Source organism: Cavia porcellus, unplaced genomic scaffold, assembly GCF_034190915.1.
Source record: "Cavia porcellus strain 051 isolate PalLab524CR breed Dunkin Hartley unplaced genomic scaffold, mCavPor4.1 scaffold_16, whole genome shotgun sequence".
Classification (NCBI taxonomy): Eukaryota; Metazoa; Chordata; class Mammalia; order Rodentia; family Caviidae; genus Cavia; species Cavia porcellus.
In genome coordinates, this window is record NW_026947499.1 from 41,004,624 (window position 1) to 41,032,357 (window position 27,734).

Genomic DNA, 27,734 nt, shown 5'->3' on the forward strand with positions numbered 1-27,734 from the left:
TTGACATTTGGAGACAAATCATTCTCCTGTGTGGGGGTATCCTGTGCCATTTAGAATGTCCAGCAGCAGCCTCAGCCATTGTTCACTAGAGGTCAGGTACACCCTTCACTTGGCTGTAGCAATCAAAGATGTTTCCCAACATTGTCACACTGCTCTGGAGGACAGAGTCCCTGCCAGTTAGAAACAATGCAGAAAAAGAAATTACTCAAATTTCAATTTCTATGGAAATTCAGACCACGAGAGACAGCCAGAACTGAGGTGAGCAACCACCACGGCTGACAGAGCCCACATGGAAGAGGTCACAGGGAAGATAATCTCAGGAAGCCAGAAATACACTGTCATTCTAAAACCAGTTCACAGGTGAAAACCGTGCCCGCCTGAAACCTGGTCGCCACTGCCTCGGGGTATGGGATGATTCCCTTGGCCAAATCCTATGATGGTGTGGTGTGTTTTCTTGAGATGTGGCAGTCAGGATGATCATAGCAAGCCAGCTACGAGTTTCTTCACACTGCAAGTGAGTGCCTTGCGAGGTGTGGTCACAAGCCGGTGAATGTTACTGGAAGCGCCACCCAGTACCGAAGGCAGGCTTATAAAACATCGCGGTGGTCCTCAGCCACCATGTTCACCGATCTGGCACCATGCAACCAATGGCTGACTCTTCCCCAAAGTCAAAATGACCTTAAAAGGTAAATCTTCTGAATGGATTCAGGACATCAAGGCATCCACGACAGGACAAAGACACTCACAAAAGCAGACTTCCAGACCTGCTGCAGAAGTGGCCCGAAGGATGAAATGAATGTGTCTGAAAAGTTGGGGAGGATTTTGAGGGGGATTAATGGCCATGTGTGTTTTATTGCAATGATTTTGTAAAAGTTTAAACATGCACTGTATTTTTTCAATCATATCTCACGCATCGAGGCAGGGTAACCATTACACTGGTGATTCCCAAACTTTAGTCATGCGGCATCATAGGCACCACATTTCTCAGACTACACACTATCTGTGCAATTATTTCCTCTTTTTCTCCAAATCAGCCCTCACTCCATCCGTCCTTTAGCTAATGACTTTGAGGGAGGGAGGTGCTAGAGCTGAAATCTGGGCCTAGTGTCTGCTAGGCAAGTATACCACTGCTGAGCACCTCTCCCATTCTGTATTACAAATAAAATATGTATATCATCACCACAAGAGGAAAAGTGGTACCCCTTTCCTTGGGTTCAGGGTTCCACAACAGTAGAGAAATGGAAGAAAAAAATAAAAAAGTTTTTACTATGACCGGCTGTCTCTGAAAAATTTAAGCCTGAGGCCAGATGCCTTTGTGTTGGGAAGGTAGGGAGGTATTAAAGTTGGATTGGCCTCACAGTGAGTCAAAGGGACTTGTAGAGAGGGGAACTCTCACCTGGGCTCAGTGGTGTTTTGTGATAGCCTGGTGAGCCAGGGGCAGGCCATTGGCTCCACTTCCCAGGGCTGGGCCAGTTTTAGAATCGGTAGCTTGGCTGAGGCCCCGGCGCTGGAAGGGGTCCACTGCATGCAGAGCATAAAAGCCTTTCCCACTCCACAATGGGTTCCAGACCTCCTTGGACAAACAGAGGGGCTGGAAGCTGGCACTTGAGGCCTCAGATCACAGCCCAGCTCTCACCCCTCAGACGCCACACCTTCCCGCCCAGCCCTTCCAAGGAAGTGGGTAGTTTTGCTGATGCCAATGGCTGTTAAAAAGTCAAAATCCCAAGAAACTTCGACATAAAAGGAAATCTTTAAGGTTTAATTCACAGCTCCTCTGTGGTCTGTTTAAACTCTTTCCATGCCTGGCTTTCTACATCTGGTTCCTTCAGTTTCCTCTGAGACACAAAGCAGAATGTGCACACAGGCTACCAGAGCAGGGGAAACTCGGGAAACGTGTAGTGGGGAGTACAGCTGGGGGTCACAGAGCCTGGGGCGTCTGCGGCACCTACGCCCAGTCAGCACACAAGTGGCAGACGCTCAACGCTGATCTACTATTTTCCTAGAGACACGGGTTCTGAATGGCTACCAATTTTGTAAAATTTTGGTATGAAATCTCCGTATTTTTTTTTTTTTACCAAAATGTTTCTTAAAACTCTAGCAGAGTACATACATATGTGTATAAATAACTGTCACAGCAGTTTTATTTGTAACCACCAAATTAGAAACAACCTAAATGTTCGCCAATGCATATTGAAAAAATAAATTATAGTCTACGTGTCCAACACCTACAGCGTGGTATAGCCATACTGCACAATATCTGTGCAAAACCTAATGCTCAGCCATTAGAAAACCACGAATCTCAAAATCATGCTGAAGGATAAAAGCCGAATGTTAAATAAGGAGTATACAAAACAGAATATGTCTCCATTTATACAGAGCTCTAGAAAAATGCAAACTAATCTCTAGGGACAGAAAGCAGATGGGTGCTGTATGGGAATGCAGGAGGCAAAGATTACAAAGGGGCCCTGGGGACTTCCTGGTGATACACATAGCTACCACCTTGATTAAGGTGACAGTTTTGTGACATTTTTGCCAAAGCCTCTTAAATCATGTACTTGAAATATGTGCAGCTATATGTCTAACATAAATAAACCTATTAAAAGAAAAATTTGAAAGTCAAATAATATGTGGACCAAGTTCAACATCCTTTGATTTTAGTCACTCAGTCGGTGTTTACTATGTGCCATGCCCATGTGTCCTGCGGGTACTTGGGTCACAAAGGGGCAAGCAATTCTCCCAAAGGCAGCAACAAACATCTGAGCTGGCCAAGATGAGCGGTGGCCAAGGTGGACGATGCTGCAGGCTCTGGCGGGAGTGACCAATGACAGCCCATCACACATTCTCCCGTTAACCTTCCCAGGTCTTCCAAAGAATTTAAAGCACCTGGACTTCCTGCCAATCTAACTGACCTACTCAAGGGTTAAATGTCCTCCAAACTAGCAATCAGTAATCAGTTGACCTTAAAATTGGAAAAGCTCAGAGAGGGGCCAGCTCAGAAGTAAATGAGACCCCTGTAATACTCCAGGAAAGAGAGGAGGAAGGTCCAGAGCAGGGGATAGATGTGCTGCAGCTCTACAGGGCCATCTCCCCCTAGATGTGAGTGAGGGAGGTAAGAGCTGTCCAGGCGCACCAGGAAGTTGGACCCACTGGAAGCCTGTCTCACGGAAAGTTCCTGGAAACTGGAGCCATCAGGTGGGGTGGGACGGCTCCATGTGGAGCAGCCAGAAGGTGAGAGCTCTGGAATCAGGCTCCGGATCTGTTAAGATGCAGCTTAGAAGTCCTGTGGACACAAGAGTGAGCACTTGACATAGGTGACAAGGACAGCTGCAGGGAAGGGCTGGAGACTCTGAATGCTAATTACTACTGCTAGCGGCTACAGGGGTGACTGGCCATGGCTAATGGAGAGTGCACCATAGAAAATGACCACCCAGTCCCTTCCCTGGCCACTCAATGGTTGCTTCTGCTGGCAGCCTCCCACCCTGTTTGTCTTATGTCCTCCTGTTTGCAGTCTCTATTTGAAATCTTACAGCCTGTGCAGAGAAGGAGCCATTAAGAAAAAGTGGAGAAGGGCTGGGGATTTAGCTCAGCGGCCTAAGTGCCTGCTTGGCAAGCGTGTGGTCCTCAGTTTGATCCACCCCCACCCCCCAAAAAGTGGAGAAATTGATCTTTTCTTCTCTCTCTCTTCTCCTTTTTGCAGTCCTGGGAACTGAACCCATGACCCACACACTGAGCTATATCCCCAGTCCTTTTTAAAACTTTTCCTTTTTGGAGCAGGGTCTTGCTAAGTCACTAAGTCGCCCATGCTGGGTGTAAACTTGTAGTCTTCCCTGCCTCAGCCTCCCAGAATGCTGGGCTTACAGACATTAGTCACTAGGCCCACACCTTGACCAATCTCTTTAACAACCTGATCACGTTGTGTTTCTGGTATGTCTGCCTTGTCATGAAGTCCCGATGTCATGGCTCTGGACATCGCAAAGGGAAAATGAGGTTTGACTGAAAAGGTCTATGCTGTCTGCCCAGGGGTGGCAGACACCCCAGACAACCTCCTGTATCTGCACAAATTGGGCATGATTTATGTGATGGAATGCCCTGGTGATCCCTGGAGGAAAAAATGATTATGTTTGACTTGTGATCAGGGAAGCAAAATGCAATTAAAGAAAATCTGATTAGAATTAAAATGACTGGGGTTTGTCTTTTGGGAAGATTATTGGTTCCTCCAATAACCTGAATCTGGGAAAAAAGGTGAAAGAGAGAAGGAGAGAGGGAAGAAGGCAGCTGCTTCTCCAGATGTTTCTCAAAGCCAGCTTTTTTTTTTTTTTTTTTTTTTTTTGTCTTTTTTGTTTTTATCAATACCAGGAATCGAACTCACAACTGCCTGCTTATAGGGCAGGCGCTTATGCCGCTGAGCTAAATCCCCAGCCCCTAAAGCCAGCTCATTTTTATAATCCGAATTCTAGCTACTCCCTTCCAGAGCATCAGTACCCTAGGGGAGCATGTTCAAAATGCAGATTCTCAGGCCTAATCCAGACCTGCTCAATCAGATTCAGATTTTAGCAAAATCTCCCGGGGTGACGTGATGATTATTGCACAAATGGTAAAACAGCATTTGAAACACACAGCTCTACCCTGCTATTTCCCACAACTACTCTCACCACTTTGTCATAACCTGTCCCCTAGTTGCATTACAAGTGTCACCTTTTCTTCAGATCAATTCACTTAAAAAGAAACAAAATCAGTGGGAAGTCAAGCCTTATTTGCCATAAAGCAAATAATAATAATAATGCATGAAACAAGACAAAAAGTAAAACCATGCTATTTTAAACCTGGCAGGATATGGTCACATGCCTCAAGTTGGCAGCTCAAGGCGGCCTCTCTGTGCAAAGGTGGATGGGTGGGTGTTCTGCAGGTGAGGGGGCATCCCAGCAACTCGTGCCCACCCACAAAGGCTCAGGATTGAAGGAGGAAGAACCTCCTCTGTGTGTGATTCAGTGATATTAATGCTCCATCTACATAATGTGTCTAATGTCATTTTGCCTGGCAGGACCTGGTTCCTATATCCTTAGAGAAAGTCCTTTCTAAGCAGGAGAGTGTTTCTCTCCCAAACCTCTTTCCCAGAAAGGCACTTTTGTGCATCTTTCCCTCCACAGAAAGAGCCCTCCACCCCACACGCACTTGGGCCGTTGGATGTAGTGGGATTGGTTTATCTGGAGCTCTCAGGGTCCTGCTCTCAGCTCACTCCCATCTGTGGTCTTCACCTGCTGCAGTCCAGAAGCCTGCAGCCCCCATTCTTGCCAAGACTCAAAGGTCTCAAAACTGCTCCTGAGGGGATGAGGCACCAGCGCATTTTCTAGAACTGGCCGTAGGGATGAAACTCCACAGCCCAAACTACCACCTACATGGAAAGCCGTGTAGACCTGGCCTCACTAAATCGGTTCCTATGACCACTTGGGAAATTGCTGCTTTGCTGCTAAAGTGAGGATGAGTACCCAGAGCTTTCCAGAAATACCTCTTAAGGAAAAGCATCAGGTGGAACAGTTAAAATTTGAAAGGAAGCAATTCAAATCCTCTAGCCAAAGCATGAAAAGGTGAAATGGTACAATTACGTTCACTGCATCACCTTTTATGATGTCCTAGAAAAACATTTTGCAAGACAGTCACCAACCAGAGGACAAATTCTTGCTCAGGCAAATGTCAATGGTGTCATATGGGGGTTTGATGTCTTCCATATGGTGTTGCTTGTTGCAAAGCAGCTGGTGTTAAGCAATGACTATTAATAAACATCTATGAGGTGGCAGAAACCCTCTGATCAGCAGTGATGTGGCTGTTAGTAAAACTCAAAACTTCTCTGGAAAACTTTTGAAAGGGAAGAGGTTTGACTCAACTACTTCCACCCAAAAGGTCTTTTTTTCCCACTGATAATATTAATATTTACAGTTACCTTCAGAAAAGCATCATTCTAAAAATACCAAGATAACAACTCATCAATGCTCACAAGAACAGAATGTACAGGTGGGAATTCTTATGCCCTGTTCCACAGATCAGAAAGTACAGCACTACCTGAGGAGATTTCCAGTCGCCCTCACACTGTAAACTCCACTCCTGGCAATGAGCTTGACAACGAATTGCATTTGCTCCACCATGTGAAACGCCCCGTGAAAGAAAGCCAAAAGATGGAAGCTTCCTAAGGGTCCACAGAGGGATAGTGGATCAGCAAAGCGTGGCATGCTCAGATGGTGGGATATAATTCTGCCTTTCTGAAGGGAATTCTGACATAGTGTGTGGGTCTTGAAGGGAAACGAGCCAGTCCTAAAAAGACCAGTAACCTACGATTCCACTTCAGGAGGTACCTAGAACAATCAAATTCGCAGAAACAGGAAGTGGGATGGAAGGCTGAAGGTGGAGTAGAGGGGAATTACTGTTAGTGGGTACAGAGATTCAATTTGGGAAAATCAAAAAAGCTTTGGAGATAGTGACAATGGTTGCACAACTATTTGAATATATAGTTAACATCACTGGACTGTACACTTTTATAAAGTGGTTAAATGCTAAATTTTATGCAATATATATTTTAGCAAAAAAAATTTACTTTGCACACATAAGAGAAATGTGACATTAAAAGCATTCATCAAGGGGCTGGGGATTCAGCTTAGCGGCATAAGCACCTGCCTTGCAAGCAGGCAGTTGTGAGTTCGGTCCCCAGTACCGATAAAAAGTTAAAAGTTAAAAAAAAAAAGCATTCATCAATTCATGTTTTTTTTAAAACTTCAGCCCAGAACTCAGCATTGTAGATTCCCTTCATTCACTGCATAAAGGTTTTGGGGGTGCCAGGCAGTCTGGTAAGTAAGTGTCCAGGTGCAGGGCTGAATCAGGATGCTCTGAAGAGCTCAGATGAACGAGTCAACAAACACAGTGAAGTCATAGCCATGGCAGGGACATGGTGTTTCTTGTGGACCAAGTCCAGTCATCCTCATGGCAGCCCTAAGGTGGGATTTGTCCTCATCCCTGCTCTACAAATAAAAGACTGAATCACAGAGAGTTAAGAACGTTGTCCAGGGTTCCAAGAAGTCCAGCTCAGAGTCTGTACTCCTGACCACAGTCCCAGGTACACGTGATAAACATAGTCTGGGGACGGCAGCAGCTCCCCAGAGGTGGTGAGTGTGAATAAACTGCAGGGGTAAGAAGGATTCCTGGAGAAAAGGACTTGTGAACTAAGTTCCAGAGCAAGGATGGACAAAATACGACCCATTGCCTGATTCTGTAAATGAAGTTTTAGCAGAATACAGCCACGCGCCTTTGTGTAAGCAATGTCTATGGTAGCTTATGTGATACATCTGTGAAACTGAGTCACCACAAATGGCAACCATACCACCCGCAAAGCTGAAAATTTCCATTACCTGATCCTTTGCAAAAACATGTACTAAGTCTGCTCCGGAAGGTGAGCCTAAAGACAGGAGGGAAGGAGCACATGCCTACTCTGCCTTCTTAGGAAGTCTCACATCTCCCCCTTCCCTGTCCCATCTGAGGCCATCCCCTCAGCGCAACTGACCCCTGCAACCTTCCTCCAGCCACGAGGAAAAGAGATCAACTCAAGGATGAAACTGGGTCCCAACACCTTTCCCCCTTAAAGCCTTTGAAAGTTCCCCCACTGTCTCCAGTGAAACTCCTAAACCCTTCAGCAGACCTACCAGGGCCGGATGAGCTGAGACTGTCACTTCCTCCAGCTGCAGCCCGGACTCTGTCCCAGACTCTGGAGTCCATTGCCTCCTCCTGCGGCTGCCTCACTCCTATCAATCTGTTCCTGGTGGAACCATCCCCACCATCTACCTCACTGGCGCAAGCCTCAGGGGCAACTGCCCCAGCCCCTTGCTGCCTCCCTCATCACACCAGTTACACTTTGCAGGTATTTGATACAAACTTCAGTTTTGTCTGCCTCTGGCACACACAGGTCAAACACTGGCAGATGTTGATGGACATAGACCGCCCCTCTAATTTCCATCCAACCCTGTTTGTAGCCCATTAAGCCCCACACACAATTGAAAGGGGGCTGTTTACAAATACATACACAAGGCTGGTTCCCTGGATTCTCATCATCTTCTAGCAAGACTGTGGTCCTAAGTCCCTTCTGTGCAAATTCCATAGCCACCACTGCCCCCAGCCAGAAGCTAAGTCATACAGCACAGGGAGACCATTCATGTGGCTCCTTTGATTCCTGGAGCCCAGCAGAGCGTACGGCTGCCAGGAGGGAGCTCCGCATTTGTGTTCAGTAAGGAGGACAAAGCCCTTGCAGAGAGAATTGCAGAAGCTTTGGGGAGGCTGGTTGCAGGCAGAGACTGCCATGGCCAGTGAGGGCGTGCTCTCCTGGTCAGGGGGAGCCACATGGCCCTCAGATGGAGAATAAAGGATGTTGGAAGCCTCTTGGATGCCATCATGACAGCAGGCCAAGCTTCAAGTTCCATCATGCATGAATCCCCCAAGAAACTCACAGTCCCTGTGTACCCTTTTGGGGTGGACATGATCACAGACCTTGAGATAAATGGGACCATTTCTGCTCAGGAAGGGAGAAGTAATCAAGTGTTACTAAGACCCAAGGGAGCAAGGTGAGGCCTTAGTCAGGCGACCCCGGTACTCAAAGGCACCTGCTCACCTTAGCCAGCTGCGTCTGCAGCTTATTTTTGACATCTGTCTCCTCAGAGATACGCGTGTTGAAAGCCAGATTGGTGTCTGTAAACTGCTTCCACAGTTGATCGGACAAGCTCTCAAAGAGGTGTTCGGCCTCCTCTCGCAGCCGGATGGAGTTGGCCCGCATGTTCTGAGAATGCTTGATGTTGTTGTTGCTGAACTTGGCCCAGGTCTCAGGCACAGAGACCCTGTGAAAGGCACAAGAGCAGGTGTAACACTGGTGAGGAACCAAGAAGTTTATGACAGGCCTTGGATACCTCCATGTCTGGGGTTTCTTGACCTTACCTTTGATAAGGTCAAAAAAACTTTACCTTTACCTTCTTAACCTTTGGGTCATGAAGTCCTCCATTGTGGAGAACTTCTGTGTATTGTAGGAGCCTCAGGAGTACCCCTGGTCTGCCCACTTGATGCCAGTAGCTTCCCCACCCATCTTTACCAACCTCAGTGTCTCCAGACATTGTTAAATATCCCCTGGGAGAGGGCAGAACTCACCCCCTGTTAAGGACAATTGTCCTGTTCTAATCCTCCTTTTACAGGACAGCAACTGCTGCCTAGAAGGGCCAAGCAATTTTCAAAAGAGCACTCAGAAGGGTGTAGAAGCAAGTGCCTATAATCCCAGTACTTTGGAGGCTGAGGCAGGAGGATCCTTGTGAGTTCAAGACCAGCCTGGGCTACAAAGTGAGCTCAAAGCCAGCCTGAACTGCACAGTGAGACCCTGTTTCAAAAAGACCAAAACATAAATAAATAAAAGCACTCAGTGAGTTGGCAGGAGAGGGGGGTTACCTCAGGGAGCTCTTCCTCCCCCATTCGACCAGCAAAACACCAGGCCAAGAACCCACCAATGAGCACATGGCCATGCTACTCTCATTGCCTTGTTCACCCAACCAATGTGGGTTTTGTTCTTGGGATAACAGTGGGGTTTTGTCGTTTTGTGGAACCTAGGTTTTTGGGGATGATAGGTAAATGCTCACCACTGAGTTATACTCCCTGCCGGTGTGTTTTGCACACCTACTTCAGGCCAAGCATTGTCCTAGGTGCTCGGGATAGAGCCATGAGCAGGACACCCTGTTAATCACCTCAGGGTGATTAACATCCAGAGGAGGAAGAGTTACAGTCCACAGGGGAGGTGTTCACACACCGAGCAGGTGCACTGCAAGAACCTTAAAGTGGAGGTGATTGGGGTGGGGTCTCTCTGTGCCCTTGGCGTGGTAAAGGGAATGAAGAACAGTAATGCCCCTCACCCATGTTTTTGTTTTCTACTGTTTCAATGACCTGAATTCAATTGAGGATCGAAACTATTACATGGAAAATTCCAGACACGAACAATTTATAAGTTTGAAATAAAATGTATTATAGTATCTTATTTAATTACTCTAGTATTTTAGTAATTATTGTAATTAATCTCTTCCCATACCATTTATAGACTAAACATTACCATGTAAATGATGTTACAACTTACATATTGGGGAAATGATGTATATATTGTATAGTGTTGGGGGCCATTCATGGCGTCAGGCTTCCACAGGGGTCTTAAATCTGCCCCTGTGCACAGGGCCCGGCACCCTTAGATGGGTGTTAAGCTGCTCATGCATTTGAAAATGTGTGATGCTGTCACCAACCCAGCTGAGAAGGGCAAGCAGAGACGCTGCAGTAAGCCGTACAAGAGCGTAAGGAGAGAAGCAGTCAGTGTGGGCCCAGCCCCTGGGAGGTCCCCGTCTTCTGGCTGGGCCCAGCTGGAAGGTCAGAGGCGGAGAGCCAGGAGAGGCAGGCTGCAGAGAGAGGGCGGCGTCCTCACAGGACACACAGCAGGACTGCTGGAGAATGGAGATGGGGACTAGCAAAAACAACATAGGCTGCACCACAAGGGTGACCTGTGAGGACTCACGCCTTTAGACAACGCCAGGCTCTTCTTGGCAGACCCTAGAAATCCTTGCAGTGAGCAAGCAAGGGATCCTTTTGGGGTTCCTCCTCTAGGAAGCCTTCCAGAAGGGACACCATTGCCCTGAGTTGGCTCCAGTCCTAGATAGCTGGAGCCAGGCAGGATAACTTCTCAAGGTCTTTTGTTGGGTGGAAAAAAACTGCAGTTCTTAAATGAAGCAGATTTTTATTCTCAGGATGCAAGGAAAAAGGAACTGAGTTCTCTGAAGTCTGAACTATGTGCATCTTCAGACACTTTAACGCTCACTTTAGTTGTATGGTGAGAATTTTAAGTTACCGGGTGTGTGTGACTGCTTTGCCTTGCTTTTGCAGGCGTTGAAGTCAAACAGGAGACAGGCCTCTCGGGCTTCTGAGCAGGGGAGGGCACTGCACCTGGACAGGAGCTTTCCCCAGCTAGAAGCGGAGGCTCACAGAGAAGGGTCTCGGTCAAGGTTGCACGGCTACTCATTATCCCCAGAACACCAAACAAGGAGGATGGGCTGAGGGGAGTGTGCACTCCAGAACTATGTGCCACTGCTGAATGATCACTCACATGCAAAATAATAATGAATAAATACAAAAGAAAACCTTGCATACAAAGTTCTGAGCAGCATCTCCAGAGAGCAATTAGTCACTACAAACAACAGCTCTCACCTTGCAGCTGGATGGGGAACATGGGGCTCTGCCAGCCACCCCCCCAACCAGCCACCAGGTTTTGGGGTAGGCATCTGTTTGGGAAGAGATAACCCTTGGGCTCCCTGTGTAGATAGGCAGCTGCAGAGAGTGGAGCTCCCCTTGCTACTGCCCTGGGGAGATGCGACCATATCTAGAAGAGGAGGGGGGTTGCCGGAAGTTGTCACTGCTGGAAACCCCAAGTGCCATCTCTGACACTTCCACATTTGCTCAGATCCAGAAAGTGAGTGGCTCCAGGCTTGGGCCAAAAACCCTGCTGTCTAAGAACTTCATTCTTTTCTTCCTTCTCTCCTCCTGCCCTTCCTCTGGCCCTTCCCCTTCCCTCCCTTATTTCTTTCATTCAACAAATATTTAGTGTATATACACATGGGCTAAATGTAATGCTATGTGTGAGAGAACCTATCCCTAGAGTGTTTCTCTCTTTCTCCTCTCTCTCTCTCTCTCTCTCTCTCTCTCTCTCTGGCCTCAATTACCCTAGACCTTGGACTGTGGCTTGGAAAAGTACATCTTAATTCTGCATGCCCCTGCATGATTAAGTGGCATGCCCCTGATAGTGCCAGGCATACAAAAGACCCAGCTCACAGCTGCCAGGACAAGAAAATGAGGCCACAGAGCAAGCACTCAATAAACGTTCACTGTTACTAGTCTACGGCAGGCTCTGTGCTTCCTTCTTCACATGTCCACTTTTCCACACCCTAAGTACTAGAAATGGGTACTACTCTCCTTCCCGCGGTACAGCTGCAGAGGGTCCAAAGACACTAAATGACATGCATCAGCATGAAGGCTGGGATTTGACGCCAGGCGCCCTGGCTATGGACTCTCTCACCCCTCCCAGCACCATGGGCCTCGGTCAGCTGTCCCTGCCCAGCTGGAATTCCTGTTCCTTCTGGTCACAGGCATCTTGTTTTGGAATCAGCTTGGTGGAACTTTCAATGGAGGTGCACCAGCAAGCCCTGGCTAGAGGCTGTGGCCACGTGACCCTCACTAAGCCAATCACATCTTCTTTCTTTTCTGGAATTTGGATCCTGAGCAAAGTAGACCAAAGAGGGAAAGACAACATGTGGCAACATGGTTGACCATGGTTGACAAGCTCCCTGGCTTGTCTAAATTGCCAGTCAGGACCTTGCAGCCTTCCCTTGAGTCTGTGGCACCCCCCACTTTCGGGTGAGTTCATTCCATTTTGTCCTAAGTTGGCCAGAGATGAATTTTGTTGCCTGCAACCGAGGGCACGTGTTCAGCCACACTGCCTCTCCCTTGGCTGGCCTGTGACACCCTTTGCCACTCCTTGGCAGAAGCAGGAGCCCTTACTCTCTTTGGACCGAGCGCCTGGTGCTTACGTGCCATCAACTTTCTCAATGCCGTGGAAGTAGCTGATGCAGTCCGACGTGTTTCTCAGGTTAAAGCACTTCTCATCGATGAACTGGGCTGAGTTTTTGTCCTCCAGATCTCTCTCCAGAGCATGCTGAGCATCTCGATTATCCCTGCAGGGAGGAAGGATTTGTCCCTCGTGTGTGCAGTTAACCAGGCACCTATCTAAGGTGCCTGCATAGCAGGTGGCTGCAGAGCCAGGGCTGCAAGCCTGGTCAGTCCTTCAGCTCCCAGAAAGGTTCTCTGTCCACCCCGGGGCCTCTCGACTGATTCCCAGTTCCCCCTCCCCACCATGCACCTAGAAGCACCCCCAGTCACAAACCCCTCTAAGTCCAGACAGATCTGCGATTTTTTTTAGCATGAAGTGTGGGACAGGGAAGCATCCACTGCAGGTGCCAATGCAGTCAATACTGCAGGTTTTCTGTGTTACAAGTTTCAGCTACAACGGCTCAGCATGCACAGAAACAGCCATGGATGACCATGAATGGGTACAGCTTTGTTTCAATAAAACTTTATTTACAAAATCTTTCTGTGGGCCGGAATTGTCGCTCAACTGTTTGTTGACCCAATTTAGAGTAGAGGAATTTGCACTGTGAGCAAACCTTACATCGAGTCAAATCACTTCACAAATCAAGTGTGAATGATTCTGTACTAACAGAAAGGGATAATTCAAAACTAAGACCCAGTCACTACCTTCAATTTACTCAGATTTGTATTTTTAAAAATGCAGCAAAAGTAAATATAGTACAAAATGGAAGCTCTAACAGTGTTTAAAGAATGTAAAGTATCAGACAGAAAGAAACTATGAATCAAGGTGAAAGGGAAGTCAGGGAGCGCTTCTTGAGGAAGTGTCCGAGGTCGCTTTTTCCTAACACACTGGAGTAGGCAGTACGAACAAATCTGCGTGGGGGAATAAGAACTCCACGCTGAGGACAACTCGGTACAAAAGCTGGGAAGCTAGAAATACCCGGATTTTCAGGGACCAGTAAAAGCAGATCGTTAAGGCAGGTCGTCAGGGGTTGGGCGGGGCCAGGACTGAAGCGGGCGGGGCTGGGCAGGGGCTGGGGCTAAGTGGAAGCCAGGTGAAGACAGGAAGGGTGGGGGCGGTCCCAGCTCACAGATACTTAGGTACAAAATTTGAGCCATGGTTCGCCAAACTCCAGACTTGAAAATCACATTCACAGCTCTTGCCAAATAGCAAAGTTGCTGTACCATTATTTACTATTTTTCTCATTTTTTTCTTTTCTTTTTCTTTCTTTCTTTCTTTTTTTTTGAGACAGGATCTCACTTTGCACTTCGTAGTACAGGCTAGTCTTAAACTCACGATGTAGCAGCCTTGAACTCGCTGAGATTCTCCTGCTTCAGCCTCCGAAATGCTGGGATTACAGGTGTGTGCCAACCAGGCTAGGCCTACTTTTCTTTTTTCAAATCGCTTTACAAATATAGATAAATGTATTTTTAAAGGAAAATTTATAATTTTGTCTTTAAAAGAAAATAAGTATATCTATTTATACACTGCCTTTCCTCAGTGTCTGTCTGTCCCGTCCCCCCCTTGTGTCTGTCTCTCTCTGGCTTGCTAAATCTCTGTCTCGGGCTCTTCTTTCTTGGTTTCTCCATCTCAGGGCCTCTGTCTCTGCTTTCTTCTCTATTTGCTTCTTTCTTGGTCTCTTTTTTTCTTTGCTATGAATATCTGGCTGCCTGTGAGGGGTTTCGGGCGATTAGGAACAAGGAAATAAAATCTTGACAGTGATTCCCGCCGATCAGGATCTGCAGGAGGTCATGTCAGGGCAGGAGGAACCGTCTGTCCTGGCCTTCGGGCTTTCCAAATTGGCAGAACTGTGGAGAAAATGGGCCCCATCCTGTCTAATGAACTGGAAAGTGAGGAAGACCAGAATGTGGAGAGCAAACATGTCAGTGCATTAGCTGATAACCCGGGGCCTCTGATCCAGCTACTCCAGCTGGCCAGCCCTTGCTAATGAGGCCTGGGAAGGAAAAGCAGCCCCGTCTCCCCTACTTGGCAAAATCTGGATGGCTCAGCCAGTGCCAAGCTCACCCCGGGTCGGCCCACCAGGAAGGGCCCCAGCTGGGCTCCTCCGGGGTTAGGAAGAGCCTTTCTGCTTCACTGGGGTGCCTAGCATGGTGAGGACACAGTCCTCCCAATGTGTGGGCCTTAGGCAGTGCTTGCAGCCAGCAGCCCAGCACCTGCTAGTCTAAGGGCAGGGCAGCCGCCTGCGCAGGTCAGCAGCAGAGCTGCCTCAGGAAGGGGACACACTGAGCCTGCCGGCTAATGAGCTGCTAAAGTTGCAGGTTAATTAGGATGATTTCAATCCTTCCAGCAGCTTGAGCTGCCTCCTTGAAGGTGCCAGGTGTCGTCTTCTCAGCAACGGGCCAGTGTCCCAAAACAAACCGCCTCTGTTCTGGGGGGATCAGCTTCTGTCTCTGCAAAGACGAAGAGCACCACCTGCCCCTCTCCCCTGTTGGCCCTACCTCTCTCGCCCTCTCCCTTTACCCCTCCTACTTCCATGGCTCTGATCTCTGTCTCAGCCCCAGCATCACCTTCTCTCTCTTCCTCCATCTCTGTGTCTCCCTCTCTCTAGCTCTTTGGTTTTCTATTTCACCCTGATTTCTTCCTGTCTGGCATGTCTGTCTGTCCCTGTGCCCTCTCTGTTCCCTATCTCTGTCCCTACCTCTGTGTCTCTGTGTCCCTCTGGATGCCAGTGCTCATTCTGTGTGTCCCAGTCTCCATCAGCCTCAGTCTTTCCAGCTCCTGCTCCATGGTCTGGGCTCACACATGGGGCTCCCCACCACAGTCTTTTCCATTACTCTGTCAGGGTCCAGCTCCTCGGGTTCAAGTCTGGGCTTTTGTTCATTTTGCCATTGCCAGCTCAAACTGTCTCCTTTCCCAAACCACAGCCTGTCTGGCACCCTAGCACCCCTGGGTTCGCATCCCTATGTCAGCCATGAATGGAATTCAGTGCCTCTTGCCATAAATAGGAGATCACAAGGTTAAGTGCAAGAAAGAACAGAATAGAAAGTCCAGAAATAAACTGATGAATTATGGTCAGTCGATTTTAAACAAAGGTACCAAGAACACACAATGGGGAAAGGATAGTCTCTTTAAGTTCCACAGCCAGTTAGCCACATGCAAAGAGTGAAATTAGGTCTGTATCTCACATATACAAAGAATCACTACAAAATACAATGAAGACTTAAACACAAGATCTGAGCTTCTAATAAAGCTACTAGAAGAAAACATAGGAAGAATCTCCATGGTATTGGTCTGAGTTGTGTGTATGTGTGTGCGTGTGTGACTGCACAAGCATTAAAAGCAAAAATAGACAAATTGGATGGCATCAAACAAAAAATTTCTGGACACCAAAGAAACAGAGCAAAGAGAAAACCTAAAGAACGGGAGAAAATATTTGCAAACCACACACCTGATAAAGGGTTAATATACAAAACACATACAGAACTCACCTCAATAGAAAACAACCTTATATAAATGGCAAAGTGTCTTGAAGACACTTCTCAATAGAAGATATAACAAATGGCCAAAGGCTTGGGGAACAATACTCAGCATCACTACTTAGACAGAAATGTGAATTAAACCTCATAACTGTTAGAATGGTTATTATCAAACAGATGAAAGAGGATGAGTGTTAGTGAGAATGTGGAGAACGGGGAACCTTTGCACCCTGTTGGCAGGGATGTAAATTAGTACAACCATTATGGAAAACAGTATGGAGGTTCCTCCAAAATTTAAAAATAGATCTTCAAGAGCCGGCAGTGCCACTACTGGGTACATATCCAAAGGAAGAGGAATCCAGATGTGGAAGGGATGCCTGCATCCCATGCTCATTACAGCCTTACTCATAACAGATAATTTGTGGAGGCGACCTAGGAGCCCTCTGAATGATGGATGACTAAATGTGCAATGTATGCACGATGGGGTACTTTTTGGCCTTGAAGAGAGAATGAAATCCTGTCCTTCGAGACCATGTCAGTGGAACCAGAGGACACTGTGTTAAGTGAAATTATCCAGGCACAGGCAGATGACACAGGTACTCAATGATATGTGGAATCTTTAAAAATGTAATCCAGCTGGGCATGGTGGCTCACGCCTGTAATCCCAGCACTCGGGAGGCTGAGGCAGGAGGATCGTTGTGAGTTCAAGACCAGCCTGGACTATAAAGTGAGCTCAAGGCCAGTGTGAACGGCATAGCAAGACCCCGTCTCAAAAAAGACAAAAAAAAAAAAAAAAAGTGTAATCCACACAAGCCGAGGGGAAAATGGCGGCTACCAGGGCCTAGGGACAGGGCTGATGTTGGTCAGAGGACACAAAATTCAGTTAGAAGAAACAAATTCAAAAGAGAACTCTTGTAACACTGGTGATGTAGTTAATAACAATGTATTCTTAAAAACCATATGTGGTAGATTTTCAGAGAGAAAAAATAAGTATGTGAAGCAAGGCAATGCTAATTATCTTAATTTAGTCTTTCTACAATTCATAGCTATTTCAAAAACACTCTGGTATGCATAATAAATATACTTTTTATCAATTAAAAAGTGAATGAGTAGACTTTTTAAAATTAAGTGCAAGAAAAAAACCAGTAAAACAAAAACCTTGGCCTACTGAAAGCTTTCCCTTTACTAAATATCCCTGTTTAAATAGAAGTATTGAAGTTATTTGATTTTGCTTGGGTTTTTTGTTTTTTTTTTGTTTTTGGTTTTGGAGTTGCTTGTTTGTTTCATGATGCCAGGGTTTGAATTCAGGGCTTCGTGCATGCTAGGCAAGTGCTCCACCACTGAGCCATAACCCCAGTCATTTTTTAAATAAATCAGTTGTAATGGGCAGAATGGCCCCAAATCATGACACACATTTAAATAACTGAACTCAGCCCTGCCTTTGTCCTTTTCTCCCCACAGTGTGGAGGTAGAACCCAGGGCCTCGGATACCAGGCAGGAGGCCAGCGCTGAGCCATACCCCCACCCCTACTTCTCCCCACAGTCACTTTGTACGCGAATCTTTCCTGCCCCCTCCACCTCTGATGTCCCTCTGGGTCACCCCAACTTGCCCGCCCTTAACCAAGCTCTTTGGCCTTCATGTGGCTTTTCTGCAATGTCTTTCCCTCTTATCCTAGAGGAGACTCATGTTATCCCTGACTTCCAGTTCTGACCACCCAGGAGAGAGGAAGGGTCCTGGAGGAGGAGGGGACTGCTGTTTCTGGGCCAAGCCAACAAGAACTCCAGCTCCCAGAGCCTGTATGCATGCTGCCCAAGCCCCCTGCAGCCCACCAGGCAGGCCCTGCCCACCACGCAGCGGGAAAGGCCACCCTGGCAAGGTCTCCAGCAGCCCCACCCCACACTGCCCACACACAGAGGCAGTGGAGAGAGAAAACCAGCAGAGCAGCGTGCCCTGAGAGAGTTAAAGATGTGCCTGGCTGCAGGGTCAGGCGGGGAGGCCACCTCTGGGGAGCTGGGGGCCCCAAGCCCTGTAAACCTCAGTCCTCCCTTTAATTACAAGAGGGGCCCCCTGGCTTGCCATGATACCACTTACATCATCTTCCAAGAACAAAAGGCTGATTCCTTTTGAAGACGGCTAGCTCAAAGCATCCGCCAGCTCCCTTCTGGGGTCTCCTGGCTCTCACTTTGTTGCCAAATGCCACCCACCCTTGGCCATTGATCCAGGCTCAAAATTTGCCAGAGGAAGCCACTAAGGCCCAGTTGCCTTTGGCCAAGTCCTTGTGGCAATCAAGAGAAACCAGTGACATGCCCCTCATGGGGGTTGCATGGATCCATTTCAGGAGCTTCCTCTTGGTATCCTGAACTCAGCCACCATGGCAGCCTTTACACTACAGAAAAGTGACAAATCCTAAATTAGGGCTGTTGTTTTCACCAAGAGTTGGCTGTGAACCACTTGGCGGCATACCACTGGCCAAGGAACCACCACTGGAGACAAGTGGGCCTGTCTGGCTTACTCCTGGAAACCCAGAAGTTACAAAACAAACCCCAAGGGACTAGGACAGAAAGAATCCATTACCGCATCTGGATATCAACTCTTTGAGCTAACTGTCTCATCTGCTCCTGGCAACATTTTAGCAAATCTACTTCCTGAAATGAAAAAACAGCAGAAAGAGAAGACATGGGTCAGAAACTCACAGGTGAGAGCCTTCCACCCTGGCCTCCCCCTGCCCGCCCTCAACCCCCCTCCAGGAGAAAGGCTGGGTGGGGTTGGCTTCTCTCCTCAGTCCCTAAATCGCAGGGCAACACAGCTCAGCATCAGTTGTGGAATCTCCACATCCTTTGTTCTACTTTCATTTCTCTTTATATACTTTCAGATTTAAAAAATTCAGCACCTACTATGTGCTGAATATATATGTTATATGTATTCGGCACGTGGAAGGAATATACATAAAATTAAACCGTGCATACAAAATGGTATGGTAGATGGTGTTGATATCACTATTTTGCCCATTTTGGAAATGACAAAATTGAAGGTGGAATAAGTTCCATTTCTCCCTGTTCCTAACTACCTTCCCCAGGCCCCCACCCATGTTTTCTGAGCTCTAACTTTCCATAGGCTGACACGTGTAGTTTAGAACCTTTCTGACCATCCGGCCCTCTCTCCCCTCCTCTCAGGCAATAGAGCAAGCTCAGGAGACATTTTACCCGGATAAGATTCTTTTCCACACTGTCATGGACCAGGTCAATCCCGATCCTTTTCTCCCGATGATACAGGCACTCCAGGGCCACCTGTAGGAAGCAGTGCAAACGTGTCTGTTCTCCCTGTAGCTGCACGCGGGCCCTGAGGGCAGGGGGCACGGGTCTACCTTTGCCATAATCTGCCCTTTTCTCTGGCTGCTTCATGTGGCCTCATCACAGTGCTGTGGTTGTCTGCCTCTCTTACACCCTTGACAGGGCTGCAGAATGCCCTGGCTAATGCACTGGGAGACGTGGGCCACGTAGAGGAACAAAGTAAGGCACTGTCCTGGGACCCAGTTAGGATTGGTAGTGAAGACTAGCACTCCTTCCTATAATCTCCATAAACTGCCCAAGCCTTTCCTAAATTATAAACAACAGAGCAAAACTCCACTGTACGTTCAGATTAGAGAGGATCAGCACTGTCCCCATGCTGGCTGTCTCCTGGATTCACATCCAGGTTTAGCCACCTCCTACTGTGTGCATGTGGGCAGCTCACTTAACTTCTCTGACCCTCCGTTTCCTCATCTGGGGATGGCTGTAAGGTGGGTGTGTGTCTCTGGGGTTTGGCCTGCAGTTTGTGTCAATTTGATAAGTGCCACTTCCCCTCCCCCTCCAGCCCCCATCTGAAAGTCTTCCCAGTGGATGTATGTGGAAGTTCCTCTCTGGAGATCTCTGGATGGCAAGGGAGCTTTGGAAAATGGTCAGGGCACAGTGAGACCCAGGCAAGCTGGGCTTCCATCTACTAGGGCTCTGAGCAGGGCAGCTGAGGAGTCGAGAGATTCCTGGCAATAGGCGGCTCGGGAAGAACCGTGATTGGCCACCAGCCTGTGACATCACAAAGAGCAGTGGGGCAAGGAGGGAAGCCGGGGGTGGCAGGAAGCGATGTCCCTGGGACCCTGGAAAGCTGAAGGGATTCACTATCTCCCAAGAGCCTAGGAGCCCTTCCTCTGAGTCGCGTTTGAGGGCAGTGCTGGGGGTACACAATGAAGCAGACAGACAAGATCCCTGCTCTCATGCAGCCTGCCTTCAACAGAGAGGAAAGAACACATGTAAAGAAATGCGGCCATTTCTCTGAAAAGGGCTGCAATGAAAATAATCACAATTCTGGATGTGGGCAGGGACTAACTGGTAGCGCAGTCAGAGGATGTCTCTAGAGAACAGACAGACTGAGACTTGCATCTTAAGTAGTAAAGTTGCAAGAGGTGTGGGGATAAGGGGGAAGCACAGGTGCAAAGGCCCAAAGGTCAGTGGAGGAACAGCAGAAAAGGCTGGAATTGGAGAGGGGAAAGTGAGCCTGGAGTAACAGCACAGGGAGAATTACAGGGGAGTCATAGAGGAATTCATAAAGTTGCTAAATTCAGAGAAGCCATCGAGCCACTGTGGGAATGTCAAGAGCAGGTGTGAGGTTTAAAATCACCGCTGCTGCTGGGGGTAGGTTGGAAGGAATAGAAGTTGGCAGGCTGGGGAAGTGGTGGTCACCGCTGTCCAGTGAGAGGCACTTGGACAGAGGAGGAAGACAGGGAAAGGAGGGAGGTGGGTAGACAGAGATGTCTCTGGTCTCCGTGTTACTGTGTGGCTGATTAAAGCAGGCCACATGTGGCCCGGCAGAGCTGGGCTTTCCAGACAGGCAGGGGGAGTGAGAAGAGAGTGGGAGGGGACAGCAGTCTTTTTAGGGCCCCAGGGTCCCAGGGGCATCTGCTGCAAGGATCTAAGAAGCAAGCCCTGCCTTTCCCCACCAAGACACGGAGGGAGGGAGGAAAACCGCGCCTCCCCCATGGGTCTGGGAATCCCACAGCGATGGGAACTGAGGCCACGTCCATCCCGGGATCTGGGGACAGGACTCTCCCCACCAAAATCTCCACATAGCATGGAGCAGGAGGTCCTCCACACACCCCGGGGACAGCAGAACCTTCTCCCATGTGACCAAGATTAGTTCCCACAGGCTCAGGTAGATGTCGCTAGTTTCCTACCCCAAGTCCATTCAGTTCTTTCCAGGACTTTTTCCAGGATGCAGAGAAAAACATTTGCTTACCCAAACCCCTCTGCAGCCAGCAAGTCCCTGTGAGTTTTTTGCAAAAAAGCTAAAAATGGAAACATATTCCCTGATATCCAGAGACAGACACAGTTGACATTGTTTGCAATGGCCCTACCCCACTTCCTGCCTCGAAGGAGAATAGGGAAATGCTCCTTGCAAGCAGGCGCTTGCAGTATGAAATATGAAACCTCTTTTCAAGCAGTGGGACAAAAGCCACAGGCTATGGGTGGCAGATGGACAGATAGAAGCCTGGTGCCTCTGGGCATGGAGTTGAGGCTGCAGTAGCCAGATCTGCCTGTCTCTGAATTGCAATGGAAAAATAAATTCCTGTTTGACTAAGCCACAGTCATCAAGTATCTGTCACATCACTCTTGGTTAAAAGTGATCCCAGCTCATCGGGGCAGGAGAAGAACCTAGGACACCAAGGAACTATCAGGAATGTCCACATGCGCCAGGCGTGGTGGTGCACATCCGTAATCTCAGTGCTCTGGGAAATCAAGGCCAGAAGATGGCAAGTTCAAGTGCCACCTGGGCAACTGAGAAGCCTTAGTGAAACCGTGTCTTGAAATAAAAGTCTCAGAAGAGCTGCAGAAGTAGCTCAGTGCAAAGGATCTGGGTTCAATGCCAGTACAGAGGGACCAAAATAAAAGGATCGTCTACATGAAGATATGTACACATTTGTTCAACAAATATTTGCTGTATGCCTATTATGTGTCACACTGCTCCCCAGACTCAGGAGCAACATTCAAAACAGCACAAACATGGTCACTGAGGAACCACATAACAAACAGGTGCAGTGTGTGGGATAAGTCCTGAATATGTCAGTGATGAAACAGACAAAAGTCTCTGCCCCGGTGAAGCCCACATTCTAGCAGACATAGACAATCAATCAATCAATAAATTAGAGTATATTAGAAGAGTATGCATGGGAAGTGTGACAGAGAAAAAGCTGTTATTTTAAATATGTCTTCTAAGGACTATGACACATGCGGACAGGCATGGACACATATGTGCAGACATACACAGATATGAACAAGCACGGGCAGTGTCTTGATGTAGCCACTCACTGAAGGACAGGAAGACTGGATTCAGCCTTCGAAGCTCTCATCTGACATCCGAGTTGACCACGATTACGTTTTTACCTTAAACATCTGACCACACAGGCTAATGCAGCTTAGAGACCTGCAAGGTGCTTGTCAGCTTGATCTTTCAGTCAAGTCAGAGCAGGAACACAGGCCTCAGGGCCACAGCACTCACTTGCAAGGGACAATTCAGCTCCTCAGCTGCACACTCCAGCCGCCTCTTGATGGTCTCCATGCTGCGCTTTTCGGCCAGCAGCCGATCCAGCTCATAGCATAACTCGGACTTCCAGAAGCCGATGTCCGACAGCCTCTGGCCCAGGTTCCAGGAGGTTCCCTCCTGCATCTGGCGTGTCAGCTGCTCCTTGTCCTGCGCCAGCCGCATGGTATCACCTGTCAGACGGCTGGCCCACAGATGTGAGGCCTCGGCGCCACGGATCTGCAGCTGGTTGAACTGATCCCAGTCATGGGGGCTGTAGCGACAGAAGAGCGCAGAGCGGAGTGCAGGCAGGACAGTGGGTGGACGCAAGGTGCTGCGACACTCATCGGGACAGGTCTGGGTAGAGGAAATCTTGTAGAAGAGGCTGGGTCGCCATGAGTTGAGGTAGCGGTACCCAGGCAGGTAATAGGGCTGGTAGCACTCCTGGATCACAGGAGGCTGCCCAGGAGAAGGCTGCTGGGTTAAGTCACAGCTTTTCTTGGGGCCACAGTAACTGGCAGTCTGAGTGGTTCCAAGAAACTCCATCCTTCCTCATCAGCCCCACTGAAGCAAAATGCTTCTCAGGGGGTAAGGGAATCACTGGGAAAGGGGAGAAGGCTTCTCTTAGGGACAGGCAGAACCTCTGTGACTCGCCATGGTGTCACAAAGGCTAGGGAAAAGGGCTTTGATCAAGGCCCTCACTCAGTTTCTGGCTGGCTGGGGTCACAGTGTCCAAACTGAAACAAAAGCAAAAAGTGGACGTGAGTGGTACAGTCTACAGATTTAAGGATCCCAGAAATGACACCATATCTGTCCCTCTGAAACGACAAACTGTTATTCCGAACCTAGTGGGAGAAAATTCAGTGAGGTTCATTCCAGTAATCTCAAGCAGCAGGGTCAGTTTGGTGAGCTTGTCATCTGCTTTCTTTGCTCCCAAGATGGCATCAGAATGGTCCACTCTTCCCAGAAAATACTACCTAATGGTGGTAGTCACAGCAACATGAATGAATCTCCAACATCCGGAACTATCTAGAAACAACAAGGCACCGAGGCTACATCTCCATTGATTCCACTTACTTGACAGGTCCGCGTGGACGAAAGACTGACCTGTGGTTGTGGAGGGGGCAGAGGGAGAAGGAGCCTGGCACTGACCCCTGACTCAGACCAGGAGTCCCACTGTGGTGTGGCAGCCCCCGGTGGTTTGACTGGGCCAGAGCCCAGTGCCTGTAGATGTGAGGAAGTTCAAGCATGAACAACAGGGCTGAGGAGGGGCTCCCCAAGACCTACCCCACCAGGAATCTTAGAATAGCCCAAAGACAGGCCACAGAGCGCCCCAGGGTGAGTCCACAGGTTGAAGTCTCCAGGACTCACCTGGGCTGCAGGTCACTTGCTTAAGTACCTAAAGAGCTATGTGGTAACAGACCACACTGGAAAGCCGTCCCCACAAAGGGAGAGTGAGTCACCAGAGAAACTAACTCTCTGCCTGTTGGTCTTTCGAGAATTTGGTTTCACTTTCCTTAGCAAGGTGGAGTTCCTTAGAGGAAAGAAAGAATTTCAAAAGTTTTGATATTTGACTTTGCACATATTGCATATTTTTGACAAGCTATTATACATGTATATGAATATTTGTTTGCAATATTTTCCTGCTACAAAGAAAAATAATCTAAGCCATGGTCAAATAGCAAAATACAGGGCAAGCTGTAAGAAGTAGTATTTTTACTTAGAAAGTGATTATTTTAGTTCTTATATGACATCTTTAACTGAATGCAAACAACATCCTCAAAATTGAAATGCATTTTTCTTGTTAATTTTCAAAGCTAGAAAACTAACCTATTTTGGCTTGAAATAAGAATCAGTAGCTTCATTTGAGACTTATGATTAATTTTTGTGTATTTTAGCCCAAGAATCAGTAGCTACCACTTATCTTTATTCTTAATTCTTCCTAAAACCAGAAACATCTGATTCGAAAACTCTGTTTGGTGACTCACTTGATGCCATTCAGTCCTACCGAACACTTAGCAAGGAGGCCCCACCAAGAGAAGGGTGTTTTATTGATTTACTTTTGGTTTTTTGAAACAGGGTTTCTGTTTGTAGTTCAAGCTGCCTCCAGCTCACAATGCAGTCCAATCTGGCCTCATATTTTTAGCCATATCCTGCCTCAGCCTCTCAAGTGCTAGGGTCACAGGCATGTGCCACTGTGCCTGGCTAGTAAGGGGTTAAAAAGTGCTCCAGGCATCCTGCTGCTTGGTCCCCCTGACTCATGACCAGAAGACGGTTTGCCATCTCTCTTAAACTTATGAGGATGAAAAACTCCTCTTTGAGAAATGCCACATGGTGGCAGAATCCCCATCTCAATGGGAGGTGAAACAGGGCTGGTGACACTGGAGAGGGAGCCCTGGGTCCCCCGGAGTGTAGGTCCTGACCCTCCCTCACCTATCCTTTAGAGGCTGCAGGCCAACGTTTTTGGAACCCTGTTTCCCTTCAGTCTCTGCCTAGGACCTTAATGAGTCTGTCTTGAGCTCTCTGGGCTAAAAAGAACCACCCAGGTGAAAGCCACGTGTCTGCAGGAGCAAGGCCTCGAGGTTGGCACCAGGTGATGGTCGGAGTAGCGCCACTGCTGCAGGTAGATTTCTGCGGTGATGGTGGAATTGTGCTGTTTTGCACACCCAGTTGAGTAGCTGTGAACCGCACATGGCTACGAAGCATTTGAAGTGTGCTTCATCAGTGGAATAACAGTTGTAAGTTCATTTAATTTTAATATTTAAATAGCCTCACGTGCACGGGGCCAATTGTATTATACTGGACCTGCAGTTCTGGGAATGCTGCAGGTGCTGATATGGAATGCTATTGCAGCTTGATGGCTGGTGAAGAGACCAGAGTCACCAATGGAGTGGCAGGAGCCTCATATGGACCACACAGGGGAGATCAGGGTGAGGGGGGGGCACAGGTTTGCAGAGGCCTGAATAAGCTAGAGGGACTCAGGTCAGGGTAGTTCTGGTGGCGTCTAGGCAAAGGAGATGGGATGGGGGGACCTTCTGGGTGTGCTCTTTTGTACAATCTCTGTCTGAAACTCTGGCAGTGCATCACTACCTCCACACACTGCCCAGCTTACAAGCGTTGCTGTCCAGCTGCAGGAGAAGTAGCAGATCACCGGGTGGTAATGTGTTCTTGTCTTCTCAACACAAGCAGTGTCACCGAGGTCACGGGGGGTCAGGGACAGCCAGCAGTGCGCCATGTGTGCGAGTGCAAGAGAATGAGGTGTGGCTGTGAGTGTGTAAAGGAATGCAGGAGTGTGAGCATATGCACATCCATGTGTGCTCATATCCTGGTTGGTGTGAGACATGTATGTGAATATGTGTTATAAAATAATGTGTAAGAGCCTGTGTGTGTGAGAGTGGGCAAATACGAATATGTGAATGTGTTTGTGCATGTGGTTGAGCGAACATGAGTGTGAATTGTGAGAGTATACGAACTGTGTGTGAGAATGGAGTGAGAATGTGTGAGAGAGCCTGTGCGTGTGTGTGTGTGTGTGTTTGTGCACGATGTGTAAGGTCAGGTATGAAAGGACACTGGGCATACAAAGACAAAAGGGACTCGTGAGAGCAGTGTGCAGAGGGTCTGCACAGGGCCTCCTAATCTTTAGCTCAGTGCTGATCAGAGCATATATATGAGCAAACAACCCAGGCTAGTCCACCCAAAAGGGTTAAAGAAAACAATCCCAGGAGCTCACACAAGGCTGGGAATAGTTCTTTTTTTTCTTTCTTTTTGTTTTTAAGAGATTAAGACAAAAGAGGACCTAATAAAACAGATCAGATCAGAACATTGACCTTGGTGAGCTCAAACTCAGGCTGCATGGGGCTCAGGGCACTTCCTGGGTTGGAGAAGCATGTCTGGGGCTCTGGGGATCCATCGGAGCAGCCAAATAGCCCCAACTGTGGCTTCAGATGAATTTGAGTCCTTCCTAGGTCACAGCAGAGCATCCTGGGGGGGAGAACTCCCAGGGGGCACCCACTTCCCTCCATGCACAGGTGCACGAGCATTGCACACACACCTGCTGCAGTGAACCCAGCACCTCTCCACAGACAACACACCACCAGTCAGCCTCATGATGTTCCCGGCCTGCACAATCTGTGAGCAACCAGATCACTGTGCTAAGCCAAGGAGAACAGGATGGAGAAGGGAAGGAAGGGCAGAGTGTTGCAGACAAGGTGGGCTCCATTATGACTCAGTCAGCAGCACTCTCTGGGCACCCCCAGGGTAGAGTGGGAATCTGTTCACTACCTTTGCTCTCCCCAGAGTCAAAATCTGGGAGTAGAGGTGGCTCCCAGCAGTGCAGAGCAGACCAGTGAAACAGGAACATACTTGCTCTCATGCACAAAGACGACAGAAAATCCAAAAAGGAGCTGCTTGGCTTTCCTATCAGGCATCCACATCCAATGTATCATTTAGAAACTAAAATTATATTCTACAGTGATGCTTTTTTTTTTCATTTTGAATTTCAGAAAGCATCTTTTTGGTGCTTAGAGCACCAGCGTAGGCTGGTATCCAATGACCCAGCAACCTTTCGGGAACTCTGCCTGCAGATGCATGCATCTATGCATGCTAAAATTCCTGCAGATCTCTGTTCAGTAAACTCACCAAAGTGTTCCTCGGTAGACAGTGGTTAAATAAAATATAGGACACCCATCCTTTGGAATATGCTGTAGCATAAAAGAAGATGTCAGACCTGGATCTATATTATACAACTCAAGAAACATCCCAAATATATAAACAATAATTTTTGAGACCATGGACATTAGACAGAAGGGCAATGATTCAATGAAATGGGAAACAGACAAAGTGAATCTTATGATCTCTCCAGAAGACTGGAGGGGGTTCCAGTCCAAGGTACGAGTCCATAACCTTCTTAAGGAGATGGAGATGGGAAGGTGGGAAATAAAGGACAGCAGGCAACAGCAGGGAGCAGTGTGGGAAGAGCCCAAGAGGGTCTGCACAGGGCTCCTAGTCTTTAGCTCAGTGCTGACCAGAGCGTATATATGAGCGTATATATATGAGCTCAGTG

General features: G+C 48.1%; 1 protein-coding gene across 2 annotated transcripts in view; it reads right to left on the bottom strand.

The window, feature by feature from the left end:
- Tekt5 (tektin 5) overlaps positions 1 to 24,104 on the bottom strand; it is a 37,842-nt gene extending 13,738 nt beyond the window's left edge. Inside the window, exons 1-6 of one of the 2 annotated variants that reach the window (XM_063226509.1) lie at positions 23,518 to 24,104; positions 22,652 to 23,409; positions 19,327 to 19,410; positions 18,698 to 18,768; positions 12,627 to 12,770; positions 8,645 to 8,867 (exon numbers count right to left, since the gene is read on the bottom strand). In XM_063226509.1, coding sequence (XP_063082579.1) covers positions 8,645 to 8,867; positions 12,627 to 12,770; positions 18,698 to 18,768; positions 19,327 to 19,410; positions 22,652 to 23,218 — 1,089 coding nt within the window. In that variant the 5' untranslated portion in view covers positions 23,219 to 23,409; positions 23,518 to 24,104. Of the gene's footprint in view, positions 1 to 8,644; positions 8,868 to 12,626; positions 12,771 to 18,697; positions 18,769 to 19,326; positions 19,411 to 22,651 lie in introns of both variants that reach the window. The other variant, XM_003478159.5, reaches the window with a different exon arrangement.
- Positions 24,105 to 27,734: the final 3,630 nt, after the last annotated feature.